This window comes from Trachinotus anak, unplaced genomic scaffold (genome assembly GCF_046630095.1).
Source record: "Trachinotus anak isolate AG129_WGS33_773 ecotype Australia unplaced genomic scaffold, CSIRO_AGI_Tana_v1 ptg000015l, whole genome shotgun sequence".
NCBI lineage: Eukaryota > Metazoa > Chordata > Actinopteri > Carangiformes > Carangidae > Trachinotus > Trachinotus anak.
In genome coordinates this window covers 11,644,403-11,671,809 of record NW_027273866.1, presented here as the reverse complement: position 1 = coordinate 11,671,809, position 27,407 = coordinate 11,644,403, and the positions used below count along the sequence as shown (strand labels likewise).

The window sequence follows — 27,407 nt, the reverse complement described above, 5'->3', positions numbered from 1 at the left end:
AATGCTGCATCCCAAACGTTTAAATAACCAATTAAACATTTAATCATTGGGGCAGTTCCTATATTTCACAAATGACATCTTCAAATTGTCCAAAATCTGATAATCAATTAAAATATAATTAAAAAAAAAAAAACAAAAAAACAAGAAAGACAACAAATCTTTTCATGCATGAAGCTGAAAACGAGAAATGTATCGCATGTAAAAAAAAAAACAACTGATTTTATAAGTCGTTGATCAGTTTTCTAATGATCAGCCAGTCAGTTAATGAAGTCATTTGTTTTAGCACTAGTGTGTTCATGCTCATGCTTGTTCCGGTCATGTGATTGTTCATGTATTTTTATTGGAACATATGTGTATTTAATTCAAACAATCTAACTTTACCTGCAGGCACATTTGCTCATGTGCTGTTATGCTTTTGTGCATTCAGAATTAATTCCTTCTCGTGCGTTTTTGAGAGAATTCATTTGCATTATTGAAAATATGCACTCATTCATGGGTGCTCATGTGCGATATCTCCAACCTGCATACGTGTGTAAATGCACATTTGTATGTGTGTGTGTGTGTGTGTGTGTGTGTGTGTGTGTGTGTGTGTGTGTCCACCTCTGTGCACTCATCTCATAATTAGGTTTATGTATGCAGAGTTCACTCTGCCACAGTCAGATATTCTCTCTCTCTCTCTCTCTCTCTCTCTCTCACACACACACACACACACACACACACACACACACACACACACACTACCCTGCAGAAACTAAGAGCCAATTTGAGAAGTAGGCGACTTGCACTGTAACTCCTCTGGCTTCAGGTTATCTTTGGAGTGTTTGCTCTACAGCAGCTGCCTACTCACAGCTTGACATAATGAGATTTGTGCAAATTGTATCTTCTGTAGGACTCCTTCCAGGACAGTCGTTCTCCAAATTATGTGTCCTTTACCTGATGGGGGCACTCCAGAGTTTAGAGAGGAGGGCTGAAAATCGAAAGGACAGCTGGTTTGAGAACCCCACTGCCCACTGTTTTTATGTTATTAAGTTTTATTCCATCTCACACACAAACATGAAAGCAGAAACTTCTCCACTTGAGCAGCCCATTGTACAGCAGGACAAGCTATTGATTGTGGACAATTCTTAGTTGTATAGTAGAGATATGTACAGCTGAATATGACAAAAAGAAATTAAAAAAAAAAAACAGGACACAGGAGGCAGGAGGTTCAGGCAAGCGTGGCTGGTTAAATACAGGTCACCTGTATGTTAAAGAAGGGAGTAGGTTGTTTGTAGAGAGGCTGCAGAAGGTGGACTGAATCTATAAAGTTTGTTTACTGCAAAATTCAGTTGCATCTCCATCTGCTTTTTATCCAGTAAATCATTTCTTTTGCTTTGTGCTGTTGAAGGAGCTCCACCTATGAAAAGGCTGTTGCCTGCATGCAGATTCTCTCCTCCTCTGCTTGCTGTTTGCCACACAGATCCAGATCATGATGCTGCTGCCTCGCTCGGTCAGCTGCATCCATATGAGTGAAGCTGATTCTGCCAGAGGTTTATTAAGAGTTTTATTACCTTACTCAGAGTGAACCCTGGTTTGTAGCAGGAGTATTGAGTTTTGTTTGGCCAGAAAATTAAAGATTGGATTATTACTTAATAGGAGTTAGTTTTAATAGATTATTTCAATCAAACACTCACCAAACCATACATCAGTGAAAGATGGAAGAGAGCTAGTGTGTTGTGTTGCTACACACCCAGCAGTCTTCACACTGACAAAGGCTACATATTTTGGCTCTCAGATGCTTCACACAGCGGGACGTCTAATCATGACAAATGGGGATGCGTTTTCATTTGTTTCCGTGTGCTGGCTCCTGTGGCGGCAGTGAGGAGTGCACAATTTCAAGATGTTGGACTGGGCACATTGGATGTTCCAGCCTGTTTTTATTTGTTTATATGGTAATGAGGCAACTGCCATTGTGTTTGGAGTCATTCATACTTTATGGGTGTTATTGTTACTATTATGATTCAAACTGTTTCTATTTATAGCTTCTGCCTGTAGTTTTTCTTCTGTTTTAACTGAGAACTTTTATCCCCTCTACAGAAAGTCCTATTCCTATTCTATCACTACCTTTATTAAGCCCCTTTATGATTATTTACTTGGAAATTTGCTATTGAGCTTCCTTTTGCTTCCTTTTGCTAAAATATCCTGAGTACAGTGAAAGCCTAAGCCTAAACGCAAAGACAACTCTGTTATTCATAAAGACATAAGGCAAATGTGAGTAAAAAAGGAAGTTAAATGAAGAGTAATTTATTCAAATCAAAATCAAATCAAGTTTATTTATATAGCTTGTTTAAAACAGCTGGAGGTAAAATAACATCAGTAGCAAAAGCACAAGTAAATGAAAATCACTTCTTTCAAATGAAGACATTTATTTCCATCCACCATTTCACGTTCTAGAGGCAATTAATGATGGATGTGATAATGCTGAATCTCCCCGAATTCAGTTGAAAGCGTGTCAGTGAAAGGAGACCTATGTACAAAGCAAATAAAATGGGACCAAATATGAAACCTTGAGGTTCTCCACAGGTAAAGTAGGAGGCAAACCACTTGAGGGCAGTGCCCTGGACACCAATCTGGTCCTTGAGACAGTTTTAAAAAATGCGGTGATAATCACATTTACCACAGTCTAAATACAGCAATAGGTCATTTCAGACTTTTAGAAGAGCAGATTCTGTACTATGATGAGCTCTGAAGGCTGATAGGAATTCCTTCATGATGTTGTTATTGTCTAAATAAGACAGAAGCTGTGTTTAAAGAACTTTTCAGGGAGCATTCAGGGAACAGTTCCCCACTGTCCTCTATCAGATGACATTACACTGGCTGTAGTCAGAGTATGAAAAGAATGTGTGTGTGTGTGTTTTTTAAAAGTGTAATGTTAACCTGAACTTTTTTGTTAGAAATGCCACATGCTTTGATTGGTTTAGTATCGCCGTCATAACAATTAATTTTTTAGGTTAATCTGCCATTTACATTTCACGATGAATTGATTTATCCTTTGAGTTTGAAAATGTCAAGAATGATCAAATTATCTCTGAACTGACACACCTGAACTGTCAAAAAACCTCCAGTAATATAGGATTAAAAAAAGAAAGTTATCCTCATATTTCAGAAGCTGTGACCGCTTCAATATTTGGGAATATTCGGTATTTTTGATTAAGGAAAAAATGATATAACTCCTCCCTCACTGATAAAGGATATTAGTTTTATAAGAAGATTCATGCCTCTCCCATATTTCAAGTTCAGCCTGAAGCTGGAGTTAGCAGTCAGTTAGCTTAGCGTAAACACTGGAAAAGGAGGGAAACAGCTAGCCTGGCTCTGTCAAAGGTAACCAGCAACTGTAAACTTCACAAACTAACATGTTATATCTTGTTTGTCCAATCTGTGTAACAACTGAAGAGTAAAAGATAAAAGTTGTGGTTTTATGGTTGGTTATGTGTCTGATGTTTCTTGTTTTTTATACAACCCTTGATGTAGGATAACTGTTCACCCCCATGTCCAGAATTCATTTTAAGCTAAACTAACTGGTTGCTGGTTGTAGCTTCATATTTTAATGGACAGACTTGAGACAGATATTGAACTTTTTATTTATTTCTCAGCAAGAATGCAAATAAGCACATTCTAAGTTAAACATTTCCTTTTAAAACTAGTGACGGTTTCAGCGCCTGCTAGCCCAGCTGTTACAACAGAGAGGAGTGTGGGGAGATTTGGATACAGGCACACATCCACAGACACACACAGGAATTTAATGAGCTGGCTTGCTCCACAAAGAGAATCCAGGACATCGCATTTAGACGTTTTCTTCTCTCGTCAGGCTTTACTGTAGACAGAGCGAGACTTCCCACCAAGCTATTTCTCCAACACTTGGTAAGGATATGATTATGAGACATTATCATGACAGAGGATGGAAACGGATCAGCAGATCGAATGCAAGCTGTGTTGATTCGGAGGTCGTCACTTCATGTGCAAGCCTTGACCCCCCACATGAACACGCGTCAACACAGAAATGTCATTTGTGATTTCTGCTGTGTGTACTTTCAAGCTGAATTGCAGTGCTGCCCTTTACTTGCACCTTTTCTCTGCCAGCGACTCACTACTAATGAGACAGAGGCCAATAGATTGTGTCAAACTTCTTTTTCATTGTCTGTCTACACACGACTCCACACACGTCATGCTCCATTGTCGCTGTTTGACTTCCTTTATTAGCTGAAGCACTAGAAGATGCATTCAAACAAATGATCAGTTAGATGTAGCTTTTTTTTCTGACGTGTTTGACTTTCTTCCCTTGTGTCTTTTTTTTGTCTCATTTCTGTCAGCGTTTTTCCTGCTTGTACAGCGGTTGCAGGTGTTATTGTTTTGTAGCGAGGTGCTTGCTGTTGGTATTCAGGACTTGGTGTCTCGGCAGATGACAGCATTTGTTTCTCTATTCACAGTACTTTGGCTGCTTTGACAGCCGGAGACACAGGCACATTGCCTTCTTTACTGTGGTCCTTGACTTTCCCCAACCTCCCTTCCTCTTTTTCTGCCTTTGTCGTCTCCTTTCCGCTGCTCCCTTCTCTTCTTCCCACTCCTTCACTCTCTTATAATCACCTCCCTCCTCCCCTTCCTTTGGCCAAGGCCCATGTTATAAATCAGACCAAAATAAGACTGTGCCTCCACCAGTGGAAAGGTACTAAGTACATTTATTGAAGTACAGTTTAATGGTACTTGTGCTTTACTTGATTTTTGGTGTATATGGTCATTCATGTTTCTGCATTGCTTGGGAAATATGTTTCATTTCACTGTATTCATCAGACATTTGCAAAATGCTTTGCAGATGAAAATTTTGCAAACAAAATCTACATTGTGTTTATAAAACATGATTTTCACTGCCGACCAATAATAAATAACTTAGTTAGTTCAAATTTGCTGCACCACTTAAAACCGTTAAAAAACTGCTTATATTTATAATTCTTAATTAAAAGTTATTAAATCATTGACTTCTCTGTTATTACATTACATTACATTACATCAGTCTCGAGTTATTATTAAGGAAGTCTTGGGTTGCCAGGTTGTCAAAATCTAAAATTAGCTTTTAAAATATTGAAACCCAGTGATCCAAATCAATGATTTCTGATTTATGGAGTGTAGTATTCTGATACCTAATAATAATCCCACTGTGAATTATCATCCAGCTGTGTGGTTCCCCTCAGCTCTACAGATCATTTCAGGGTCTTTACCAACCAAAACTGTTATTGTTTTGGTTCAGACTCACCGTTCTCATCAACCTCATTTCAAGCCACAGTGGACGTGCTCAGTTAAACCCACTCAGTGCTAACTGCCCTGGAACAGACAGACAGCAACTAGCTGGTGAAGATAGTGGAGCTTTTAGCCAAAAATTTCTCTCGGGAGTTGGTGGAGACTGAAATGTATTAGTTTGCCAGAAACAAGCCTCTGTTTGCAAAAACCTTTATCATATCTCAGTGTTGTGTTTATATTCTGTTGCACTAACCTGAGTGGCCAAACTGTCCATAAAACTGCACTTAACCTTGTGTTAATAATACTTGCACACCTTTACTAGTGAAATTTTGAATTTATAATTTGTACTTGCAACACAGTAGATATTCATGTCTTCCAACCATCAAAATGTTTGCGTATTAGTCTTTAAAAAGCATTTGTCCATGTTTTATTAATGTCCACAACGAGAGATGAAACACACTGGAGTCATACTGTGTTAAGTTTATTGGAGAATAGACAGAAGATAGTCTGTCTTTACCTGTCAGTGACCTTTGTACTCTTCTTCTTCCTCCTTTTCCTTAGCAACTGCTGAGGGAGATGCAGCAGATGGCGAGCCGGCCTTTCGCCACCATCAACGTCGCCTTGGAGACGGACGAAGAGCCGCCTGACCTGATAGGAGGAAACGTCAAGGTGAACACAACCTTTTCTTTGAGCAGTCACCACCAGGCCACAGAAATTCACCTTTTGTCAGGGCCACGAGCAGGGAAGCTTCATCTGTCATCGACATTGTCACTCATCCTCCCTCAAGTGGGAGCTCGGCCTTGTGCCCAGCGACAGCGGTCTGTGATTACAGTCACTACAGTGAGAGATACTCCTCACACCATCTGTTTTACATCATTTTTGAATCTGAACTCTTCAAGGCGATTCCATTAGTTTCCAACGAGCCAAGGAGTCTAAATTGAGCTCACTTAGGGAGAAGAGTTTGAGGTGTAGTGTAGGTCTAGTACACCTAATGAGGGTCAACACAGTGTACATGTGGTGGGACTGTGTGAAGGCCGAATGATGATGAAAGTGGGCTGCTGATGACTAACAGAGCACATTATACCAGTTACAGCCAGTTATTGTGGGTAGGCAGTGAATCCTAATGGGAATGAATTCAGTTAACCCTGGAGTTAAACACATGCAGATGAGAGTAAGGTAATGTAGATTAAGACTGTGCTCAGAAATAAGCAGTTCTGCTCCAACATTGAGATATTCTTCATTTGGAAAAAATAAATAAACGCCTACTTGCAGGAAATGTTTGCTTCTGGCATGAAAATAAAGAACATTAGGGGGCACTATTAAAGTCATGATTCATCTTTCAAAACAGTCTTGTTTTGGTGCATCAAACCATCTGTGTTTTTCAAAAACTGACAGAGAAACCGAAGGTAGAAAGTTCTGTCAAAATGCAGCTAGTTGGAACAAAGTCTTTTATATAGGAGTACAGTCTAGAGAGTGAAAGACAGAGTTTGTTATAAAGAGGGGCTCTGTGTTTCTCAATGTGGCTCTATGTTTAGAACAAATCATGATGCTGTTGAGAAATTAGATTTTCTCTTTCACAATTTCTCCCCAATATTGGCCTCTAGCTATCCAGAGGTTTGGAGATATGTTTATATGAAACTTCCTCCACTACAGCATATGGAGCTGAACAGAACTTGTGTTTGTGCTGCTCAAAGCATTGAAAAAGATCTTTTACAGGAACTATCTTCCAGCTACTCTGGATGATACAAAAGCCTCACTGTGGACAGTTTGTAGGAACTGTTTCTTTGATTAAAGAAAACTCCATCGTACGTGAATGTATTCAACTATCTCAGCTGAGAGAGAGGCACACACAGCTTACATACTAGGAAGCTATTGTTGAAGAAACCAAACACATCACATTTATACAGTGAGACAAACAACATACACCTCCACATAAAGAAGAAATATCTGCTGTCCTTGTGACTGTAGAGTCACAGTCAGAAGAATCGACGGAGGTAAGAACAGTGTGAAAGAGCTTAGTAACAGTGATGATTTGAGTAAAACCACTTCACTTTCTTACCAAAACATTTTGTGTTCAGCAAACCTCTGTCATAGAAAACTTCTACCAAAGACAGAAAGAAGTTTCTGTGAAACCTTGTTACGATGCCACAAGCGCTACATACTAAAACATCTATCACCTCCATTGTATCAGCGTGTCAGTGTGGAGGCAGAAATCACAAAGCCAAATAATGGGCAAATAAAGTCAACATTAACTGCAGCACCACACACCAATCAGGGTAAGTGGCTATTTCTTGTGATTTAGGACAAACTGACCTGTTGATCCTGTTAATCTGCTGTAACACTGGAGGACTCTCGATGGACGGTTAGGAAAAAAAGTTCAAAATGGATGCAGTAGAAGTACTTGTCTAATATTATTCCATGCCTCCTTTTCCCCTATCTAACCCTGCTGCCTCCATTACCCACAATGTAATTCATCCACAAATAGTTGGTTGGAGATTCAGGTGTGTTACAGTTGTAGCAGCTGATGCAGCCCCAAGCTTCTTGTCTCGAGCAGAGATTAAGAGCAGGGACAGAGGGCAGGTGAACCCACTTCTGTCCTACTTCTGTTCAGCCTCAGCTCATGCAGACTCAGGTGACATCACATGAGGACATTTATTAGACTTCACACAGCTCCCTCTGGAGACACAAAAGGCTTTATTTAACTTTTTTTTTTTTTTACTAATGCAGTAGATACTCTGCAAAACCTGTAAAAGACTTTGATGTGTAAAACCTGTAGCTCCTCCCTCAACAAGCCGTAATCTGACAAACTGTTTGGCTGTTTTTTTGCTGATCTCACTTTGAGGGAAGAATCTTTGAAAAGATTTAGTTTAAGGTTGAATTTAAGCACAGTGGGAAGTGCAGTGGTGTACAGTGGATTTCTGTGTGAAGGAATATCAGATTAACAGTAGAGACTGACTCTGTTGAAGTTGTAAATTGTATTTAAACATAAATATCAAGCTGTTGGAGATTGTTGAGAAGACTTTATTATAGAGAAGAGCTGGAGGTACCAGCGGAGTTGAAGCAGGTTAGAGATTTAAATGCAGATATTGTGCACAGAGGCGGCAGCAGAGAACATTTAGTTATAGAGTTACAGAAATTGCAGTTGAGTATTCGGTAGGCACAGAGCTGCAGGCAGGTATACCTGTGACTGTGCACTTTGTGATGAATGACCTCTGAATGCAGATGTAGTGCAGAATTATAGGGCTGTTTCTGCAGGGTGGCTCGGGGCCCCTTGGCTCTGACAGAGGCCATGCATCTCAAGGGGCTCCTGCACCCAAACACAAGGTTACTCCCAGCAGAGGCTACAGGGGCCCTCGGGACGATCAGCAGCAAATCAAACCCCTCATCGAACTTGAATGATCCCACCTCTCCTCCACTCAGCTGCCCTCAGTTCTCCTCTCCTCTTTCTTCTCACTTCAGATATTAATCATCTACACTTTTTCCTCTGTTCTATATTTTTGTGCTTTCTCTTATACACTTCCACTCTTCCTGTATTTGTTCTTCTCCTCAATTCTTCCTTTCTTCTATCAGTTTTTTTCACTTTCTCCCAGCTTCTGTCATTTTCTCTTCTTTATCACCCTCTTTTTTTCTTTTCCTCTCTTGCTCACTAGTTTTTCTTTTCTTAGTTATCAGCCTTTCTCTTTTGTCTTCTTTTGTCTTTACTTTTCTTTGAATCTTTTCTCTTTCTTTGTATCTTTTTGCTTCCTCCCTCGTCTCCTGTCTGACATCCTTACTTCACTACAGTGTTCTCCTCTAATTTACTAGCACTTTACTGATCCTATCAGCTGTCTGGGGGTTTTTGTTGGCCTTATCTGCTGGTTCTTGTGTGTGTGTGTGTGTGTGTGTGTGTGTGTGTGTGTGTGTGTGTGTGTGTGTGTGTGTGTGTGTGTGTGTGTGTGTGTGTGTGTGTGTGTGTGTGTGTGTGTGTGTGTGTGTGTGTGTGTGTGTCTCTTTGTGAACCCTGCATGTCTGTGTGGGTGTTTGCATGTGTGCACGCGATGTGCTGTTGTGTAGAAAGAAAAGATGCAGCTTGCTGTGGAAATCGGGCGCCCTACACCGCCTCCTCCATCTCTGCTTTACCTTTTCTTCTCCCACCTCTACTCTTCTTTTCTTCCATTCTTCCCGGCCTGCTCTCTTCCCTCCATCAGGGCAGCAGCAGCCCAGGAGCAGAGATCCAATTTAGATCTTCCTCCTCAGCTTTCTGTGCCTTCACCAGCTCAGACGGTGAGAACACACTATCCTATCTCCTCCCGGCTCAGATTGAACGACTCAGAGCAGCCTCTTCCCCTTGTTTCCATGCTGTTTTATCAGGACGCTACAGTAGTGTATTAAGACCCACGATCAGAGTATACAGGGGGCCAGGCTCCACACAGTGAGCTGAAGATCATTAAAGTTGTTTATAGCCTCGGTGGGAAGTCCAAACTTGCTCCACCGATGAGATATATTCACTCTGCCTCTGCCAAATGGAGCTTGCGGGCCCAGCCTCACGGGCAGATGATTACCTTTGTGACGCCTAATGCTCTGCTTTTATTTATAGACACCGCGGGACGAGGGAAAGTCAGGATATGTGATGTTAAAAATGGAGGGAGGGGGTAGCTATGGTTTATCTAACATGGTTGTACTGCACTGTTATCTTCCCCTCCGCTCACTGGGTAACCACTCAAAATTAGACTGATTTTTATACCATTTATGTGAGTGTGAGAATCTTAAATTGTGTGACAGTGTTAAAGGCAAAGAATAAGTGAGGAATGCACATTTCTCATAGATAGGTGCACGGTAAAGACTTGTCGTTCATAAAGTAAGTGTGAGAGGAGGCACGCAGCAACAGGTGACACAGTTACATCTTTTATGTCTCAATGTTATCTGCAATGTTATTGACAGGATCTTTCATGGCAAGATTAGTGTTTTCTTTAATGTGTGTCTGTTGTGTCTCCTGGTTACCTGGAAAGAGGAGAGAGAAAGAGAAGAGTCGTTGTAGAAAAATTGCAGGTAAACTTTCAGGATGTTGCATGAAGCCACTGAGTCATTTCTCATGAATGACTTTAAAGAACAGCGCAGACAGAGATGAGCTGAGAGGAAGATAAAGCGCCACTAAAGACAAGAGTTGTCTATATTTGTTGGCAGTAATCACAGACATTAAGCTTCTCATCTGTTTGGGCTGGAGTTACATGTTTTCTAACACATTGTACAAGAGTTTCCTGGTTCCACAGAGAGTCAGCTGCCTCAGTCGTGTTGGGTTTGACCAGCTGCTTAAATTCATCACAGATGGTGGAGGTGGCGGGTGTTGACTTGAGTTTTCATTAATTTGAAGAGCAGTATATATTTGAAAGTGGTGTGCGGCAGGCACTACTGTACTTGCACTTTATCAAGTCCAGTTTAGGAAAGATCTGCAGTCTGTCTGATCCATCTCACTTCAGATTACCTGTCCAAGCGTCAGATTCTGATTCAGAAAGAAAACTTTCACTTAAACTTTCCCCAGTTTATCTTCATTTTTCTTCAGTGTGTGTCTGAATATGTTGCAATATGAAGTTTATAATTAACGGCTGTCAAAAACATTTTCTTGGCAAACACAAGCCAAGTGAATAAAAACTCATCACAATTGGCTCAGTGGAAGTGGTTGTACCTGGTGATTCATAGCAATGGGGAGTTTGACTCGGTCTCGTCGCTGGCAGGGGGAAGTGGGGGCCTCGGCCCCCGACTGCTGCTGAAGTAGAGATGAATGCAGTGGATGAAAGCGTAGCAGCATGCGGCAGCAGTGTATGCCCACATCAGTGTGAGCGCGGGCGTGTGTGTGTGGGCTCAGCAGCGATCCTACGTGCTGAGCTAATTACTGGAGGTAATTTAACAAAACCTTTCGCTGCTCTGCCTGGCCAGTCTAGATAACTCTCCAGAGGAGGCTGGGCAGGCGGGAATTGAGGGGAGGGCTTCAGCGCTCTAAAACAAAGGCATCTGCTGGGGAATGTTATTAACACACAGCCTCTGAAGAAGACCGCGAGAAAGACACTACCTTTGGGGAACATCTTAGGCAAAAAGGAAAAAAAATCACATGCACAAAGAGTTTAAAAGGATGGATAATTGAATTTTTCAAGGTGTTTTGTTTTGTTTTTCTCGCTTTAATTACTGCTCAGGCCAAAATAAAGTGGACATGTGTTGAAGGAGATAAACTAAGTTCTTTTAGGGGGTGCACAGTGTTGTTTTTGTGGAAAATGGAAAGTGAAGTGGTTGGCTTGCACGCTCAGGCTGAAATTGAGGTTGTGCATTGGACACAATAGTCGTTCTGATGAACTCTCAATGCAATCGATTAGGAAATGAGTTTGTTAAAAACAAAATGATCCCACTGTCACATCCCACATCAGTCTGACAGCAAGCTTCTTCCACTTCCAAATTTATTTGTAGTGCATATTCCCTCTCCAGTTTGAATATAAGATGATGGTGTTAGAAAATGAGAAATGAGCATGTAAACAAACGAGAACCTAAGAGCAGCTTGCAGCTGCTGCAGTGGAAATTGGATTTGGCAGACGAGTTTTATGACAGCCCTAAGCTGTAAAATTAAAAGCTGCCAGTCTTCCTCTTCTTTTAGTTATTTGTTTCTTACACATAGAGTACAGATGTGCTCGGGTTATCACGGGCAGAACTCATCTTTCCAATTGTAAACATACTGGATGAAAAATACATTTTGCTCGAGGCAAAAAACAGACCTGTAGACTGGAGCAAACCAAGCCTGGCTGGACCGCTTCTGGCAAGGCCAAAATAATTGTTTCATCTTTTCTTGTACCCAGGGATCGAGGCGCAAAATTAGCCAAGTGTGATATTGTTCCACCTAATGTTGTATTTGAACAGTTGTCAGTATTTTTATTCCCATTTCTCAGCTATCCAAATCAACAGGCGCATATATCATGGTTCTAGCACTCGATATTGAAAATGGAAAGAAATTATCCTTACATGGAGAGCTGGGTTGTCTAATCTAGTTATTGACTCATCACTCATTTATCACACAAAGCAGTAAGTGATATTAATGTTCTGTGGCCCTGAGGGACAGTATTGGCTATGACTGCAGTCAAATGGAAAACAAAATGGTAATTTGCTGTGTTTCAGTGTTAAATTAGGATACTTTTATCTGGTTCACTTCCACCTTGTGAGTTTTTAGAGAAGCTTCTCTAAAATGCTTCCAGAGTGGGATATGACACTCTCTGACGGGGTCCCACAGGGTCAAATTGATACGAGTTTAATTTCAATGCTGTTTTTTCCAAAGTTGACCAAATTAAATTAAAAATTAAAGAAGGTTGCTGTTGCTTTTCCTCCCACATCAGTCTCGACAACTTAAATGTCAACGAGGAGTTTGTGGATGGAACTAATGACATGCTGCTGTCTGCCTAGGTCTGCTCTGAGATGCACCAGGTGGAGATCAAGATAATTAAGTTAAGATTTAAGTTATATTTCATTATATAAAAACTTATTTTACATTTTCAGCAGCAGCTAATTAACTGGATTATTTGCATTCTGCTTAGTTGTGGAGTACATCTTTCTTGCCCACCCAAGGGGGATTCAAAAGAAACCTTTGCTTGTGATGAAGGAGACAAAAGCCTGTGTGCATTTCATATAATACAGAAGTCAAATTTCACTATTATCATGTCAGATGACACAGTTTCTTCAGTCGTCTTTACTGAGAAGTGACACAGATTTTCTGGGTGTGTTACTAACAGTAACACTCTTGTTCTTCTGTTGTATTCCTGACAGAGTAGCTGGTTAAAGCCTGGTGCTCGATGCAAGTGTCATTACAAACACACCTGTGTGACCTGTATTTTTAAAACACACCTGCTGTCACCTCCAGTAACCAGAGATGTCGCCAAATCAACCAGGGCTGAAATCCTGAGGGTTACACTCACAGCTTCCATTTTATTAGGTACACCTGTCTAAAACTACTGCAGTCTCATACAGCAGCCCCACAGTAAATCCTGCCTTCATGACATTTATAATGTTCAGCTGCAGGTCGTGGTGCTGTTGAGTTGTATTGTGTTGCACTGACAGGTGTTTCTATTGTAACAGAGGCTAAATAAGCCAGTGTTTGTCAGGCTGTAAACCTAATTGTGTCCTGCTGTTCAGACCATTTGCTGTTGATTCAAGCAGCCAACGTTAGATAAACCAATACTCCTGTGTGTTTTCATTTAGACTCAACTTTAGACAAAAATGCCATGTGAAGCATTTGTGATGAATGATGTCACAGTCAAATTACTTTCATACTGTTTATTCGACCACAGTTAAAATGATTTGTAGCTTCTCCCTCACACCTGTGGTATTTCTGGCTCTTGTGTTTATCATCATTGAATCCACATTTTTTATTTGTACAAACTGTTACTACTCGTCCCTCCTTCCTTTTCCAGACGTCACTCTGTATTTTTCTCTGTACATTGCTGAGGAGGATAAATACGTCATTATATTGGCAGCTTGCTAGAAGCTGCCAGTCTTCCCAGTAATGGTCTTATTTGTTAAGGGTAATTGTTGTTGTTAAATTTTGAATATATAATTAAAGGTTATTACAGTTTGTTTTATAGGTAATGTTGATGTTGTTTCTGAGCGCAAGGAGGAAATGCAGGAGGTGAGAGCAGAAAGGAAAACAGTGACGTGAATGTTTTCTCAAATGGAAAACATTTAAAGAAAAGAAGCAGCTCTTTTTTTTCTTAATAACATGTCTCTAAATTTTTCCTTGTGCGATTCACGAGTCTAAGGATGGAGGGTGTCACACCCTGGACAGATTGTTAAGCCCTCTGAGACAAACTTGTCTTAGTTTTATCCTCTTGAAATAAACTGGTGTTGACAGCAGAAACAGAGATAATCAAGGTGGGAGCTGAGGATGTAAAAACAAAGCAGTGACCAAACGTTTCCTGCAATATTCGGTTTGTTTACATTAATCACACTCATTTCTCAAAGTCAAAGCACCGTGTTGATGATTTATTGTTAAAATTCCAGCATGTCAGATCTGAGAAGTTGCACATAGCTGCACTATCCAAATACGTGTGTGAGTATTTGTTATTTTCTGATGTTGTTAATTCTGCTGCTGGTTTAACTGCAGTGTTTCCAGCAGCTCACTCTGACCTGCTACAAGCTCATTTGTCTGCATCTGAACTATTCCCCCCTATCAGTTCTTAGGGGGGCTGTAACACTGCATGTCTGTATGTCCAGGATCAACACAGCCAAAAAGTGCTGCAAGCTCTGGAGCATGTACCCAAAACACACACACACACATACACATACACTGCAAACAACCTCTTAATAACCTTTTGTGTCCAAAGATGCTCAGAACACGAAGTTCTGAGCTGCGTTCACACGTTGACATAAGACATGCAATCTTTAACATTAGTGGCATCATCTCTCTGTTATAATGAGGAAAATAGGTTTTATTACAAAAGGACAGGAGCATTACAGATAGAGCTGTGATGCTGTGTGTTGTGTGTGTATAGTCTGGCAGCATCTCATTGAGTTTGTATTTCCTCACATGTTGTATGTGAAGCCTCCTGCTGGATTTTCAGTTGGGCTGAAAAGTGGAAAATTTAAGGAGACTGATCGTCTGATGTTGTCTTTGTTTCTTAAAAGAGCATTTTCATTGTCTCTTTTCCTCCCCACAGCTGAGACATGACGAAAGAAAGAAAACTTTTATAGACTGATCTGACATTCATCAAATCCCCTCAAGGGCTGAAAAGTGGCTCATTCATACTGTTCACAGCACATATTGTTGCTGCTTATTGAGCTGATTTTATTTATTTATTTATTAAATACAAATGTGTTTAAAAAAAAAAGCTGGAGCCTGGTTCTCTGGGCTCCAAATAGGCCAGGATGCAGAGGGGCCTTTCAGAGGCTTATGCATGTTTCTTTTTATATTTGTTGTTCACTTTCTGCCTATTTACTGTGTCTTTTTGAATATAAACTTGTGCGTTTCTTGTTGGTTTTTTTGTTCTCTTTCTTGTGTCAACCAGTCAGCCTGCTTGATGCTCAGGTCGACATGACATGCTGAGTGTTGGGAGCTGTGTGCAACCCACACTTACCCATAATACACTTCTTTGTGTAGACCCACAGAGATGTACCACAATTCAAGCCTAAGGAGGTGAAGCTGTGTTGAAAGTGGTTAAGTTGCAGTCATGGCGTTTGGGAGCTTATTCAGACATGACACCTCTGTATTGAAGTACCAGCCCATTCGCTTCATGAGGTGCATGTGTACTGTACAGTGAAGGTAACAGAGGCTAAAATGCCTTTTACTGTCAGAGCCTACGTAAACACAGCCCACTGCTCAGATACACATGTGAACACATGTGCTGTTAACAGGCAGACATGCATCTGTGAGGGATAAACAAATACAGAATCCCCTCTGTTACATCAGCTGCACTGAATACACACACACAAACACACACACTCTCAAACAGAGGCATCCAGGTCTTTGTGCCACTTCCCCAGCTACCTGTGTGACAGCCTGAGTATCCTGCTGGTATGAAAGGTAAGCCTCAGAGAGACGAAGCAGAGAATAAATGTGTAAAATGGGTCAGAGCCTGAATATCATTACTGCCCTGCTCCCCATGTGTACGCTTACACTGTGTGTGTGAGTAAAAGAGAGAGAAGCTGTGATGAATTTATGTGTGATAAAGCTGTGTGTGTGTGTGTGTGTGTGTGTGTGTGTGTGTGTGTGTGTGTGTGTGTGTGTGTCACACTCTAGTGGTATTCCTACTTGGGGCATTAAGCTCAACTCTCCAGAGTACAGAGACCAGCGTGGGAAGGGATTGAACTTGTATGTTCAGAAGTGTGTGAGTGTGTCCCGTGTGAAACCATGCTGTGGCCCAGCTTGCTGTCCGGCTCAGGAATTTAAAGTGGAGAGCGAGTGAGAGCGAGCGAGATGGGACAGTATCTGTATGCGTGCGAGGTGGCTGTGTTATCCATATCCATATCCTCAGCTGAGGTACACCCATGAATATTGTACGAGGCGAGCAGCAGCAGATCCAGCCAGTGTTTACAGGGGAAACTCATCCCCACACATGGATGAGTTGCTGATAAACAGGAGATATTGAGTCACGTTTGTCAGGCGACAGGAGTGCACCGCCAGCACCACTGGCACGAAATCTCTGCTCCCAGCACTGCCACTCAATTTCCAGTCGCAGCCCATGCTGCACACAGGCAGCATTGTCATGAAATTGTGAACAGTGGGGTGTTTTTTCTGGGGGGGTTAGCAGGGCTATGGGGCTGTGGTGGGAATCCAATTTGTGCCCACAGATCAGTATGTGTATCTCTACAGGGGATGGAGAGGGGTTCTCTCTGGCTGCTGTGCATGTTGCTGACACAAAAAAGAACAGTAACAGCAAAGCCTTCGATATCCATGTCTTTGAAATTGATGTGTGTTCACCAGGATTTAGGAAGCTTCTGATGTGTAATATTTTTTTTTCTTTGTTTCCGCAGTCTGTCCCGAAACCCATCGCCCTTGAGCCGTGCTTTGGCAACAAAGCCGCCGTGCTCTCCATCTTTGTGCGGTTACCCAGGGGCACCGGCGGCATCCCTCCTCCAGGACAGTCTGGTAAGATGCAGCTGCTGAATTCACTTGTTTTCTTTCCTCACTTTATCCGTCTGTATTTGATTGTGCTGCTCTTTGTTCTCCTGCTCTCCTTGATCTCCCTCACTTCCTCCCTCTCACCAAGCTTTAGTCAGAGTTGGAGAGAGGCGGTTCTGATCCCGACAGTTTGTCCCTCTAACTTGTTCCGCTTTCTTTTCTTTTGTTCCCCCATTGGCTTCCTTATGATCCTCCCCACACTGAGTTTTAGGCCATGCTCACAGAAAAGTCGATAACACTGAACATAGTGTTGACGCACTAACTTGTCTCCACACTTATGTTTTCTGGTTGTTTTCAAAAACGTCTCAATGCAAACTGAATCTCCAAAGCAGCAGGAACAAGGCTAAACCTCTTCTTCCTCCTAAACAGCTACATTTAGCTCAGACCATCATGAGTGCAGACACAGACACAGCTAATTAGTTACTTCAGTGTTTTTCTCACTGGTTTTGGTGCTTTCAACATGGCTGAACACGCAATTGATTTGTTCAGAAATGTTTCCTGTTAACTAATTAAACCAGGAAAAGACATCTGACTGTGTTTTATGGCATCACATATTTAACACAGAGTTGAAGGAGACAGAAAGTTGTTGACAATTCTGCTGTGAATTACCTGAATCTGTCTGTTCAGGCATCTTCATCACACTGGAAAGGTTTTCTTTTTCTGACCATGTTACAATATGAGACGAGCATTTTCAGATTCACCCACTGTGGAGCTGCTCAGGAAAAAAAAAAACACTGTTTTGGGGATTGCAAAAAAAAAACGAGGTCAGGATCAAGGGCCAAGACAGCAACAAAAAGATTTTCAGGTGTTTTCAAATGTTGCCGACCTGGGTGTGTAACTGCCACAGCCACCAAAACTCTTTGGCACACTGATGAATTCCATATATTACATTTGCACCTTTTATAACACACCATCAACTAAAGCGGGTCTTGGATTATTACTAAATATTTTGTGTTGTGTTGTAATCTTGTTGTAAGACATTTATTTATCTCATTTATGTTGTGCTCACATGAGGCCTGTACAAAACTATATTTAATCAAATTATCACACAGAGAAAACCTCGAGTCAGCAGGAAGAGAAGAGATGTTTGATCTGATTATAATGAACTGTGTGTTTCTCTGTTTGCTCTGTACTTAATGAGAGCTACAGGGTTTATACATATAATACAGACGTTGAGTGAGTCAGGCCCTTAACTGGTTTATCTGGCCATAGGCTCTGTGTTTACATGGTCTTTAGGTGCAACATATGGCATCCACAATATAACAATTACCTTGTTAATTCACTGATGTTATTTTTCATAAATGGAAACAAACAATTATCATTGTCCAGAATATCTGCTGCCTCTGTCGGTCTCTACACTGTTACTTTTGACATGAAGATTAATTCTCAGGATTTTTTTTTCTGCATGACATTTAAAAATAATTATGTCACTTTAATTCTCTTACATAAATTGAGAAAAAATGTTGAATTGAAGGAAGAAGCACTCAGGATTATGGGAAATATGGTCTTAATGTTGATAACCACTTTCCTGTAAAACAGAGGCTACCAGTCATGTTGAGTGTGATGTGATTAGTTTACAGTAATTATATGATGTTAGCAGCTTTAATTTGACGGTGAGTTATTGTGTTTTAAGATGCTGCTGCAGCTTCTCCTCTTTTTCTCCTCTTCCCTCCCTGTTTTCTCTCTTCTCCTTGTTCCGTCTGGTTTCTCCTCCTGTGTGGGGAAATGAAGCTGCAGCCACCTTTTGCTTTCTTCCTTGTCTGTGAGATCTGGGTTTAAAGTGCAGTCTAGTGTCTTTTCTTGTGCTCTCACATTTCTCTCTTCCTTCTTCATTCCTTCCCGGGCAGCCTGATAGCACTGAGAATTGAGCCCATTACCTCTTTTCATCCAATGCTCTCTTTACTTACTCCCATCTGTCCTTCATCTGTTTTCTTTATCCTTGTCATCAGTTCTCCTTCAGTTGTCCTTCACTTGCCCAAAATTTTTCTTTTCTATTTTGCGTCTTCCACTGTCTGCTTCAAGGACTCAACTTAATTCCCTTTCTTTCTCTATTCATTTCTTCTGTGTTTCACAGCCTCTTTGCCTCCCACAGTTGCAGTCCGCAGACCATCAGCACGCCCCAGGCCCTTATTAATTACGACATAGCCCTTTTGTCATAACAAAACCATCTCGGCTCTCGGTGAAGCTTCCCTCAGGCAGCTTTTGTTGAGACCACGTTAGCTGTGCTCCTACCATCCTCTCATGCCCGTGAGGGTCTCCTGTTACACTGCTTTTAACTTGTCTCCCATGCGGCCACATCCGTTTCGATTCCTCAGGCTGTCTGTCGTCAGCATCTCGACCTCGTGGCACATCTGTTTGCAGTTTAGCTCATCCCAAAATGGCCGCCTCAGCAGCGCTGCAAAAAGCCAAGGGGAGGCCGGCACCGCAGATTATCAGATTTCTATCTAAGCCTCATTTGGGTGATTTGAATCATCCTGCACTCAACATACTAAGAGCTGCCACAAGCCCCCCCCCCCCCCCATTCTCGGAATTTATATTTAGCCGTCGGCTATGTGGACTTGATCGGGGTAAATGCATCCATCATTGGAGATAAATGGAGTTTATTGGAATTTCATGGCTTAGAGAGTATTAATAAATGTTAATGAAGTGTGGTATAAGTTAATGATTGCCTGCGCTGCGAGTCTATAATCTCACCACCTGTGTATGTGGTTAGGAATGAGAGTGTGTGTGTGTGTGTGTGTGTGTGTGTGTGTGTGTGTGTGTGTGTGTGTGTGTGTGTGTGTGTGTGTGTCCCAGTCTTACAACACACACTAGTTCTCAACAGTTTTTGAGTCAGTAGCAGTTTCATGTATGTTCACAGTGGAAAAATGACACAATTACATATATACCAAAAAATCTGTATGCATGAAAAACACTTTCCATTTCCACTTCCATATTGAATGTATATGAACTGATATCAATTGATACTGGATTTTTGAGGCTGCCATCAGTTTTTATATTAGTGTTTAAAAATCAGCCTAATATACAAAACCTTATCAAAAAAGGTATTAAACATGTACAGAATTTCTGACCATAATATGTTGTAAGAATAGATATCATAGCAACAAATAATAAAACTCCCCAGTGGCTGTCACTAATATATCGGTTTTCTGATTTAGCTGAAAATATGGTGATTTCCTGTCCACTTATTGTGACAGTATCTTAATAAATATCATGTAGTTTTACTATGTAATATGTCAAAGGGACAAAGCTTTTGCAGATGAATCAAGATGACTTTCAGTGGCTCCCAGACCCTGTGACCCCCCCAGTATCTACTGTGCAGCCCAGTCACAGATGTCTGGTTTTACAGACTAAATGATGAACTGATTATGAAAATAACAAATGTTGTTAGTTCTCTTTCATTGGAGCATGAAGACATTTTGAAAATGTGACCGGTTAAAACCCTGGGCTTGGCTATCAATACAACATTCACATCCCTCTGTGTTGGACACATTCCTGATGGGCCAAGTAAAGGTGGCACCTGTCTCCTGAAAATTATGTTGGCAGCAAGTAAAAAAAAACCATTGCAACATTCAGTATTATGAAACACCTACATCTTCTAGAACAGGAACAGAACAGAACTCAAGTTACTGACCATCCCATTGTGTTCTCAGAATGTGAAAAAAGTTAATGAACAAGTTAAGAAAAAAAAAAAGTGACACCTTAACATTTTCTAAACTTTTTAATATTCACATCACAAAATAAGAAGCATATGTGTTATTGATCTTTGTCTAATCTCCAGCTAACGGAGACGTGTTTGTGTGTGTGCAGGTCTGGCAGTGGCCAGTGCGCTGGTGGACGTCTCTCAGCAGATGTGTGTGGGCTACAAGGAGAAGTCTGGAGGCCTGAGGAACCGCAAACAGCAGCCCACCGCACAGCCATCCACCTGCATCTGACCACGCCCACATCCTCCTCCACCATTCCCAGCCCGATGCTCTCCCATTAGCCCCCTGCCTCGGCCCCCTCCTTCAGAGACCTCTGCCAGCTCAGTTCTGGCAGGGAGAGGTGCATGCTGGGACGCAGGACTGGAACATTTTGGTGAGGGGCCGAGTTGTCTGGTGGACTGAAGCCTCAGTGAGCCCCCCCCCCCTTTCCCTCTCCTCTTGCAGGAACTTTTGGTCCCTTCAAACTTAATGACAGACACTGGACACAGAGGAGGGGGAGCAGGGGAGGGAGGGAGGGACAAAGCGGGTGCTGTCTCCACCCTTTCCCATGAAAAAAAAACAAAACATTTTACATTTGTCGACACCGCCTCGTTAGAGTCGAGGCGGCCACGGCTTGCTGCTAGAAGAGATCCTCGTCTCGTAGTTTTTGAAAAATCCAGAGACTTTGCAACCCTCTACGTTCTTGTTTTACTTAAGTTATTGTTGTTCTTTGTTTTGTATTGTGTTATTTTGAACGCAGGAACAAACTGGACATGTTCAACTGTACATGCACACACAAAATACACACACATGCACACACACTCTTACTAACATGTACTTTCCAGGCCCTTGACTCATTTGTAGCCCATTGTCGCCTGCTGTCAAGTTCACAGCTCAGCACTGAGAGCTGGTGTCACCAGAGTCCTGCACAGTTTGGCCTCCGCGCAAGCGAACAGCATGTTCAGTCTTCCTTTAACGCGGATCCACTGTAGGAGGCCAGCCGTGTAGCCAGAGCTCATCTAAAGTGTGTGACATCTCTAACCGGCCTCTGTGTCTTCTACCACTGTCTTGTGGCCCTTTCTGGAGCTTTGTCTCCGCCCCGTCTCTCTGTCTCTGTGGCCATCTGGCTGCAGAGCCAGCCCCCTTCCCAACCTCTCTGGGACTGTGGCCGAGTACAAAACAGCACCACGGCTACATCTCATCCAGGCTGGCTGGCTGGCTGGATCGTAAGCCAGTGCCGATTGAAACTTTTCCAGCCAATTACTCCTCCAGTTGCATTGAAAGCCAATGTCGCTGCGCACAGGTGCACATGCAGGGCTCACATGGACGCGCACACACACACACACACACACACACACACACACACAGCTAAACAGCCGGTGGTGAGAAAACCCTCCTGCGTTAAGCGATTGTCCCTTTGGCAGTGCTGTGCCTCGAGCTCATGTGAGCCAGGCTTCCTATAGATTGTCTGACTCTGATTGACTGGAGTGATTAGGGTGATCTGCGTGAGGGGGGCCGGGGTGATGGTTCAGCATCCTCTCTGATCGTTGCCTAGGAAATCCATAGCCTCTAATTGCTGCTGCCATGCCCCAAAAGGCAACACATGTCCCCCTCCCCGATAACTGCTCCCCCCAACCACCATTCAGTGGCAGTTGCTCCCTGTCCCTGAGCAATCTACAGCTGCCCAATTAGCCCCTGCAGCAGTGAGGTCTGTGTTCATATTGATGCAGCTACAGTGGAGCTGCTAATGCCAACATTTAAATGGCACCGGGCCGACAACTCAACATGAAGCGTACACACACATCACCAGGATAAGCAGTCACGTTGCAAATGTCAGTGTCTATTTCCTTATTTGCACTTTTTGTTAAATGGAACTTTTGAATTGACCACATTTCATAGATATTCATTCTAAAAAAAGACAAAGAAAAACATCCACTGCTTTTTCCTAAAATTGCCTCTTGAAATTATCCGACTCTCTTGGGCTTACTTCTTCTTTGTGCTCCATGTGTGAGGTTTCTCTAAGCCGGTCATTTTTTTATTTTTCCTTCCATTTGTATCTGCTTTACCTGCTCTCTCCACAGTCCTTATCTGAAATCACTGGTCCGTTTATAAAGAAATATTACTTTTTTTTTCAACAGGGGAAAATGAGGGAAAGCAGAATGAAAAGCACGAGGCAAATACAAGAGACACAAAAGGAAAAAAAAAAACTCAGGCTGCTAGTTGAAAACAGAACTGTTGCTTTGAAATGTCAGGAATAGTTTTCTGTTTTTTAAGGGCATCAGGGTGTCAGATCTGTGTCTCTAACCTTTTTGTCTTTTCTCCATCAGCACTCAGCGTCACAGCAGCCTTGAATTAGTCCACGCTGGTCACCTTTTCTTAATATAAGTGTCATACTATAACACCTGCAGGTGAAAGCAGAGACACGCTGATACAGAAGATGTATCTCCTCCCTCCCTCATAAAGTTATTAACTCACTGCCTTCAGAGAAGTACAGTAATAGAACAATTTAATAACTCACACTCTGCCCTAAAGAGCTTGGCATATTTAGTTCCAGGCTCTCACATGTGTTCGGCATACTAGAGCTGCTCACCATCTGGTTAAAGGGCACATTTTTAGCACTGCAAAAAGGTCAGAGCAGAAAGCATGAACAAAGTTGACATTCTGTAATTATAGAGAGCTGGATGTGCTCACAATTTCACTCAGCGAGCACCGCCATATTCAGCAGTCAGCTCTGTCCAAATGTGCACTGAGGAATCAAAGCATTTCACTTGTGCTCTTTATTATAAGTCCCTTATTCTCTCTTTTCTCCACCAGAGTAACTTTTTTTTTATTGCAGGTTTAGCTTTTGATATTTATTCTGTCGCTTCTGCAGAGACTTGATGGTAGAAAATAACCATCAGCTGTCAGACAAATGTGGTAGAATTTTGCATATCGTTGGTCCATCTGAGCTCAAATTGGAGAAAAACCTCCCACAAAAAGCTGAGATGTATAAACGGTTTTATTAAACCTGTTTCTGTCAGGCTGTGGGATTTTTATCTTTTACAATTTGCCACAGTCTCTCTCCTACACACCTCACACTTCTTCTCAGGTGTGCAGGACTTTTTTGACTTTGTTTGCCCAAAAGTCTCGTTGGGTGTTAAACTGCTGACAATAACATGAATGTTTTGGGATGGACAAGCAGCGATATTCCTCTTCCTTTGCAGAAATGGTGCCACTTCCTCTGACTTATCTAGAATTCCTTTTGCCCTGAGACTGTGAGATCGTGTCTTGGTCAAACAAGTTTTACAAATAAGAAAAACTCCATTTAAAAGAAAAACAATATGAAGCCAGAATGTGACCCTGAGCTGATGGAGTCAAGAAAGAGGCAAGCAAACATCACCTGACCTGTTGTCAAATGGGAGACATGCTCCTGACACCAAAATGCCTGAAATGTACGTCTATCATGTCTCTGTCCTCTGCAGCATCAGCACACTTCAACGAGAGCAGCTCTGAGATCAGCCGACATCTCATACGTTCATACGTTCTGTAGGTGAATAGTTTTATTCCACAACACACACTATAACCTGCTCACTGTTAGGAAGTCACTTTATTTGGTAACAATACTCAGCGACAGAATCTGTGGCCGTCGTCATCTTCAGTTGCAAATTTTATTTAATTTCTCTCAAAGCAGAAAGAATCTCTTCATGAATGAATTCTACGGCTGATTCAAATGTACTGTAATAATAATTTCACAAAGAATCAAGATTGTGTGTTTTTTTTTTCTTTTGTAAATGAATGTAAAATGAAAAATCACCTGTGCAGCCAAGGTAAATCTGTAAACTGGAGGTCAGTGGAGGCGGCTCATCAGCCCCTCTCCGGCCCTGGGTGACAGGGTGGTGCAGTGGTTAACACAGACAGCACAGTAACTGAAAGGTCACAGATTCAGACCATGTAAGAGAAGGTTTGTCTTGTTGAAGATGTTGTAAGAAAGAAGACGTGATGTTTCCAGCCTAGAGCCTCGGTGGCTCAGACAAATAGATCCTGGGTCTGGTGGTGTTTGTGAGTAAATCTTAGAAGGTTGTTTTTACCTCTGCTGCATGATTAGTTTAACACACTTTACATCGGCACACTAAACTTTCTGGATATTACTTTGTTGTCCTCTGTGGCCAGTCTCAAACATTTCAAACTGCAATATCAGCAGAGTGATCAGAAACAAACTCTATTATCTGTAAATGCTATTTGACCCAGATCTGTTGTTGGCAGTCTCACTGGGTTCCTGCACAGGTCTGCAAAGTCTCACAGCATCAAAGTGATTCGAGAAGTTTAGAGGAAATATTGCAGCTTCAACATTAATCCTAGACTTTTCACGCCTGGTCCACCCACAGAGGAGTTTTCATTTATTTTTGGCTGATTAGACGTCTTCTCAGGACTGTGTGGGCGTGTACAGACTGTGCTTGATTGACATCTCCCACACTCCCCTGTTTGTTTGGTTGCACCTGTTAGGGTGGGACTAATGTAGACTTCTGTGGCAGGGCTGGATAATATGACCCGAATTCTGAATCACAAAACACAAATCACCTTAATAATGATCAATGTGGCAACATGTTTCTGATACACAAGTGCAGACCTTTGTTTTTTAATTCTGGGCTTCTGGATTGGCCAGTCTTCTGACTCATCTGTTGAACTTCTTTTATAATGTCAGTAACTGTATGAATTTGGTTTTTCTATTGAGCCTACATGGAGTTTGGTGTCCACTGCACATTTCTAGCATGTGTAGCTCCACACAACCATAAGAGGTCTAATCAGCCACACTGATGCTGTTTTTCCCCACAACCCAGTTTTGTCCACTTTGTTTTTCCATTGTGTTCTCACGGCAGGCGGTAGCCACACTGTTTAGTCCTGCTGTGTAGGTGTAGTGGACTGAGGCCAACATGGGACAGGCTTCATTGTGCGTGTCTTTGACTTTTAACAAATGTGTTGAATCCATTTGTTTCCTCATCAAATATTTGCAAATTTAAATTTTTTGCTCATACATTTTAAATCCTGCATTGTTTACATCCTTTGCCAAGCACGATGCTACAATGTTACCGCCTCCTGCAGGTCAGTGGACTGGTTTAAACCATTGACAGGAATGTGTATTGATCCACTCATAAAAACATTGATCCACGGTGCCACCAGTGGTCAGAAGCCCTGCAGGGTAACTTTAAGTTACTGCTGTTGCTATCCAAACATTTCCCGCTGCTTCACAGTAAAGTTTTCCACCAGCAAACCAGCTGGAAGCTTTTATTTTGAAGCAGCTAGAAGAAAAGCAACACATTTGTCACTGAGGTAGCAGAGCTTCTTAACAATTCTCCTCATCAATAAAACAGGACATGGACATGCATGGACACTGTGAACTATTGAAACAGCATAACTGAAAAGTCCTGTGTTGGTGTTGCTGGGATTCAAAATGACACATTTTTTATGTAAATGCACCTTTTTTCCTTGAGTCACAAATTCTAGCTGCAGCAGAGAAAAGAGTCCCATCCCATAAAAGTGACAAATCAAAACTCATGAGCACAATACAAACCTTCGCTCTGTCCAGAGAGAGCTGGACTCACTGAGGTTAAACTTTTGGACTTTCTCCCTTTGGTCTAATGCATCAAAGCCCCGTCCTGCAGGTAAACATGAACTTTACTGTGGCACTGTACTGATGTTGCATTACAGGATTCCTGGGTCCTAAAGTTCAAATTTTCCAGATGATTACCTCTTCCCACCATCTGCAACTGCCCGAGTGCGAAGTGGCCCCGAGCTGATCAAAATATCTGAAAGGGAGTGTGGAAGTTTGCAAAGGGAAATGTGTAGGAACCCTGTGCACAGTCTGCCGTCGTGCCACCGTACCTGTGAAAAACCTGTCGCATTTGTTTCAATTTAAAGAAATGAGCAACTCCCTCTTTTTCGCCCACTCTCCAAGCCTCAATCTTTATCGGGTAACACTAAATTTACAGTGGCCTTATTTCATCTTATTTAATCTGATTAACTGATACAAATGTACAGCCAACCCATATTTATAAAGTGTGATTACTTACTGGAAATCTTCCCAATATTCACAATGCAAGTAGAAATTTTGTCAAACACTGGCAGCATTAATATATATATATATATTTAAATGTTTTAATACACAGGTTGAAGCATCAGAATAAGGTCATTGTAAAATCATGCTTTACCCTCTTTCTTTCTTTCTTTCTTTCTTTCTTTCTTTCTTTCTTTCTGTCTCTCTTTGTATAGCGGCATTATATATACTGATGAAGTAGTTTGTTAATATGTATAATTTAGCAGTTGCTCTGTTTTGGTTTTTTTTGTAAATAATGAGAAAGTATTGTGAATGACATTTGTTGAATGATTTTTAAAAAATCATTCATGGCAAACCTCTCCAGGCTTTTAAAAATGTGACTACAGTACATAGCATATTTTGTATGTAAGGCCGCAGTGTAAAGATGAACACGCATTACTAGAAGCTGATGAAACTACATGTAAAACTTGAGGATAATAGATTAATGAACTTGTAATTACTGATGTACATAAAAGAATGACAGAGCATTTTTGTCTATTATTAAATGTGAAAATCCATCCGTCGCTGTTTGTCTTGATAACTGCTTCTTACTTCATTTCAAACTTCTCCTGTAGTGCTTGTCTGCATGTGCCTGGAGTGCCAGACGGGTGGTGCCTCAAAACATGCACACTTTCTGGTGAGATATCTTTGAAGTAAGTAAGCTAAAATTTTAAAAGATTTTCTTTTGTGGTGTAACTTCAGAAACAACCGCTGGCTAGGAGTTCAGGAAGTCTTTAAAATCCTCAGAGGAGCATAAATG

The 27,407-nt window shown here is 41.6% G+C and overlaps 1 protein-coding gene across 2 annotated transcripts in view; it reads left to right on the top strand.

Annotated features, from left to right (window-relative positions):
- The window catches only part of atrn (attractin), a 125,912-nt gene extending 98,747 nt beyond the window's left edge, over positions 1-27,165 (top strand). For both annotated transcript variants that reach the window (XM_071498090.1, XM_071498089.1), the window contains exons 27-29: positions 5,833-5,940; positions 16,747-16,861; positions 20,705-27,165. In XM_071498090.1, the coding sequence (XP_071354191.1) occupies positions 5,833-5,940; positions 16,747-16,861; positions 20,705-20,829 (348 nt within the window). In that variant the 3' untranslated portion in view covers positions 20,830-27,165. The remainder of the gene's footprint in view (positions 1-5,832; positions 5,941-16,746; positions 16,862-20,704) is intronic.
- The last annotated feature ends 242 nt before the right edge of the window (positions 27,166-27,407 follow it).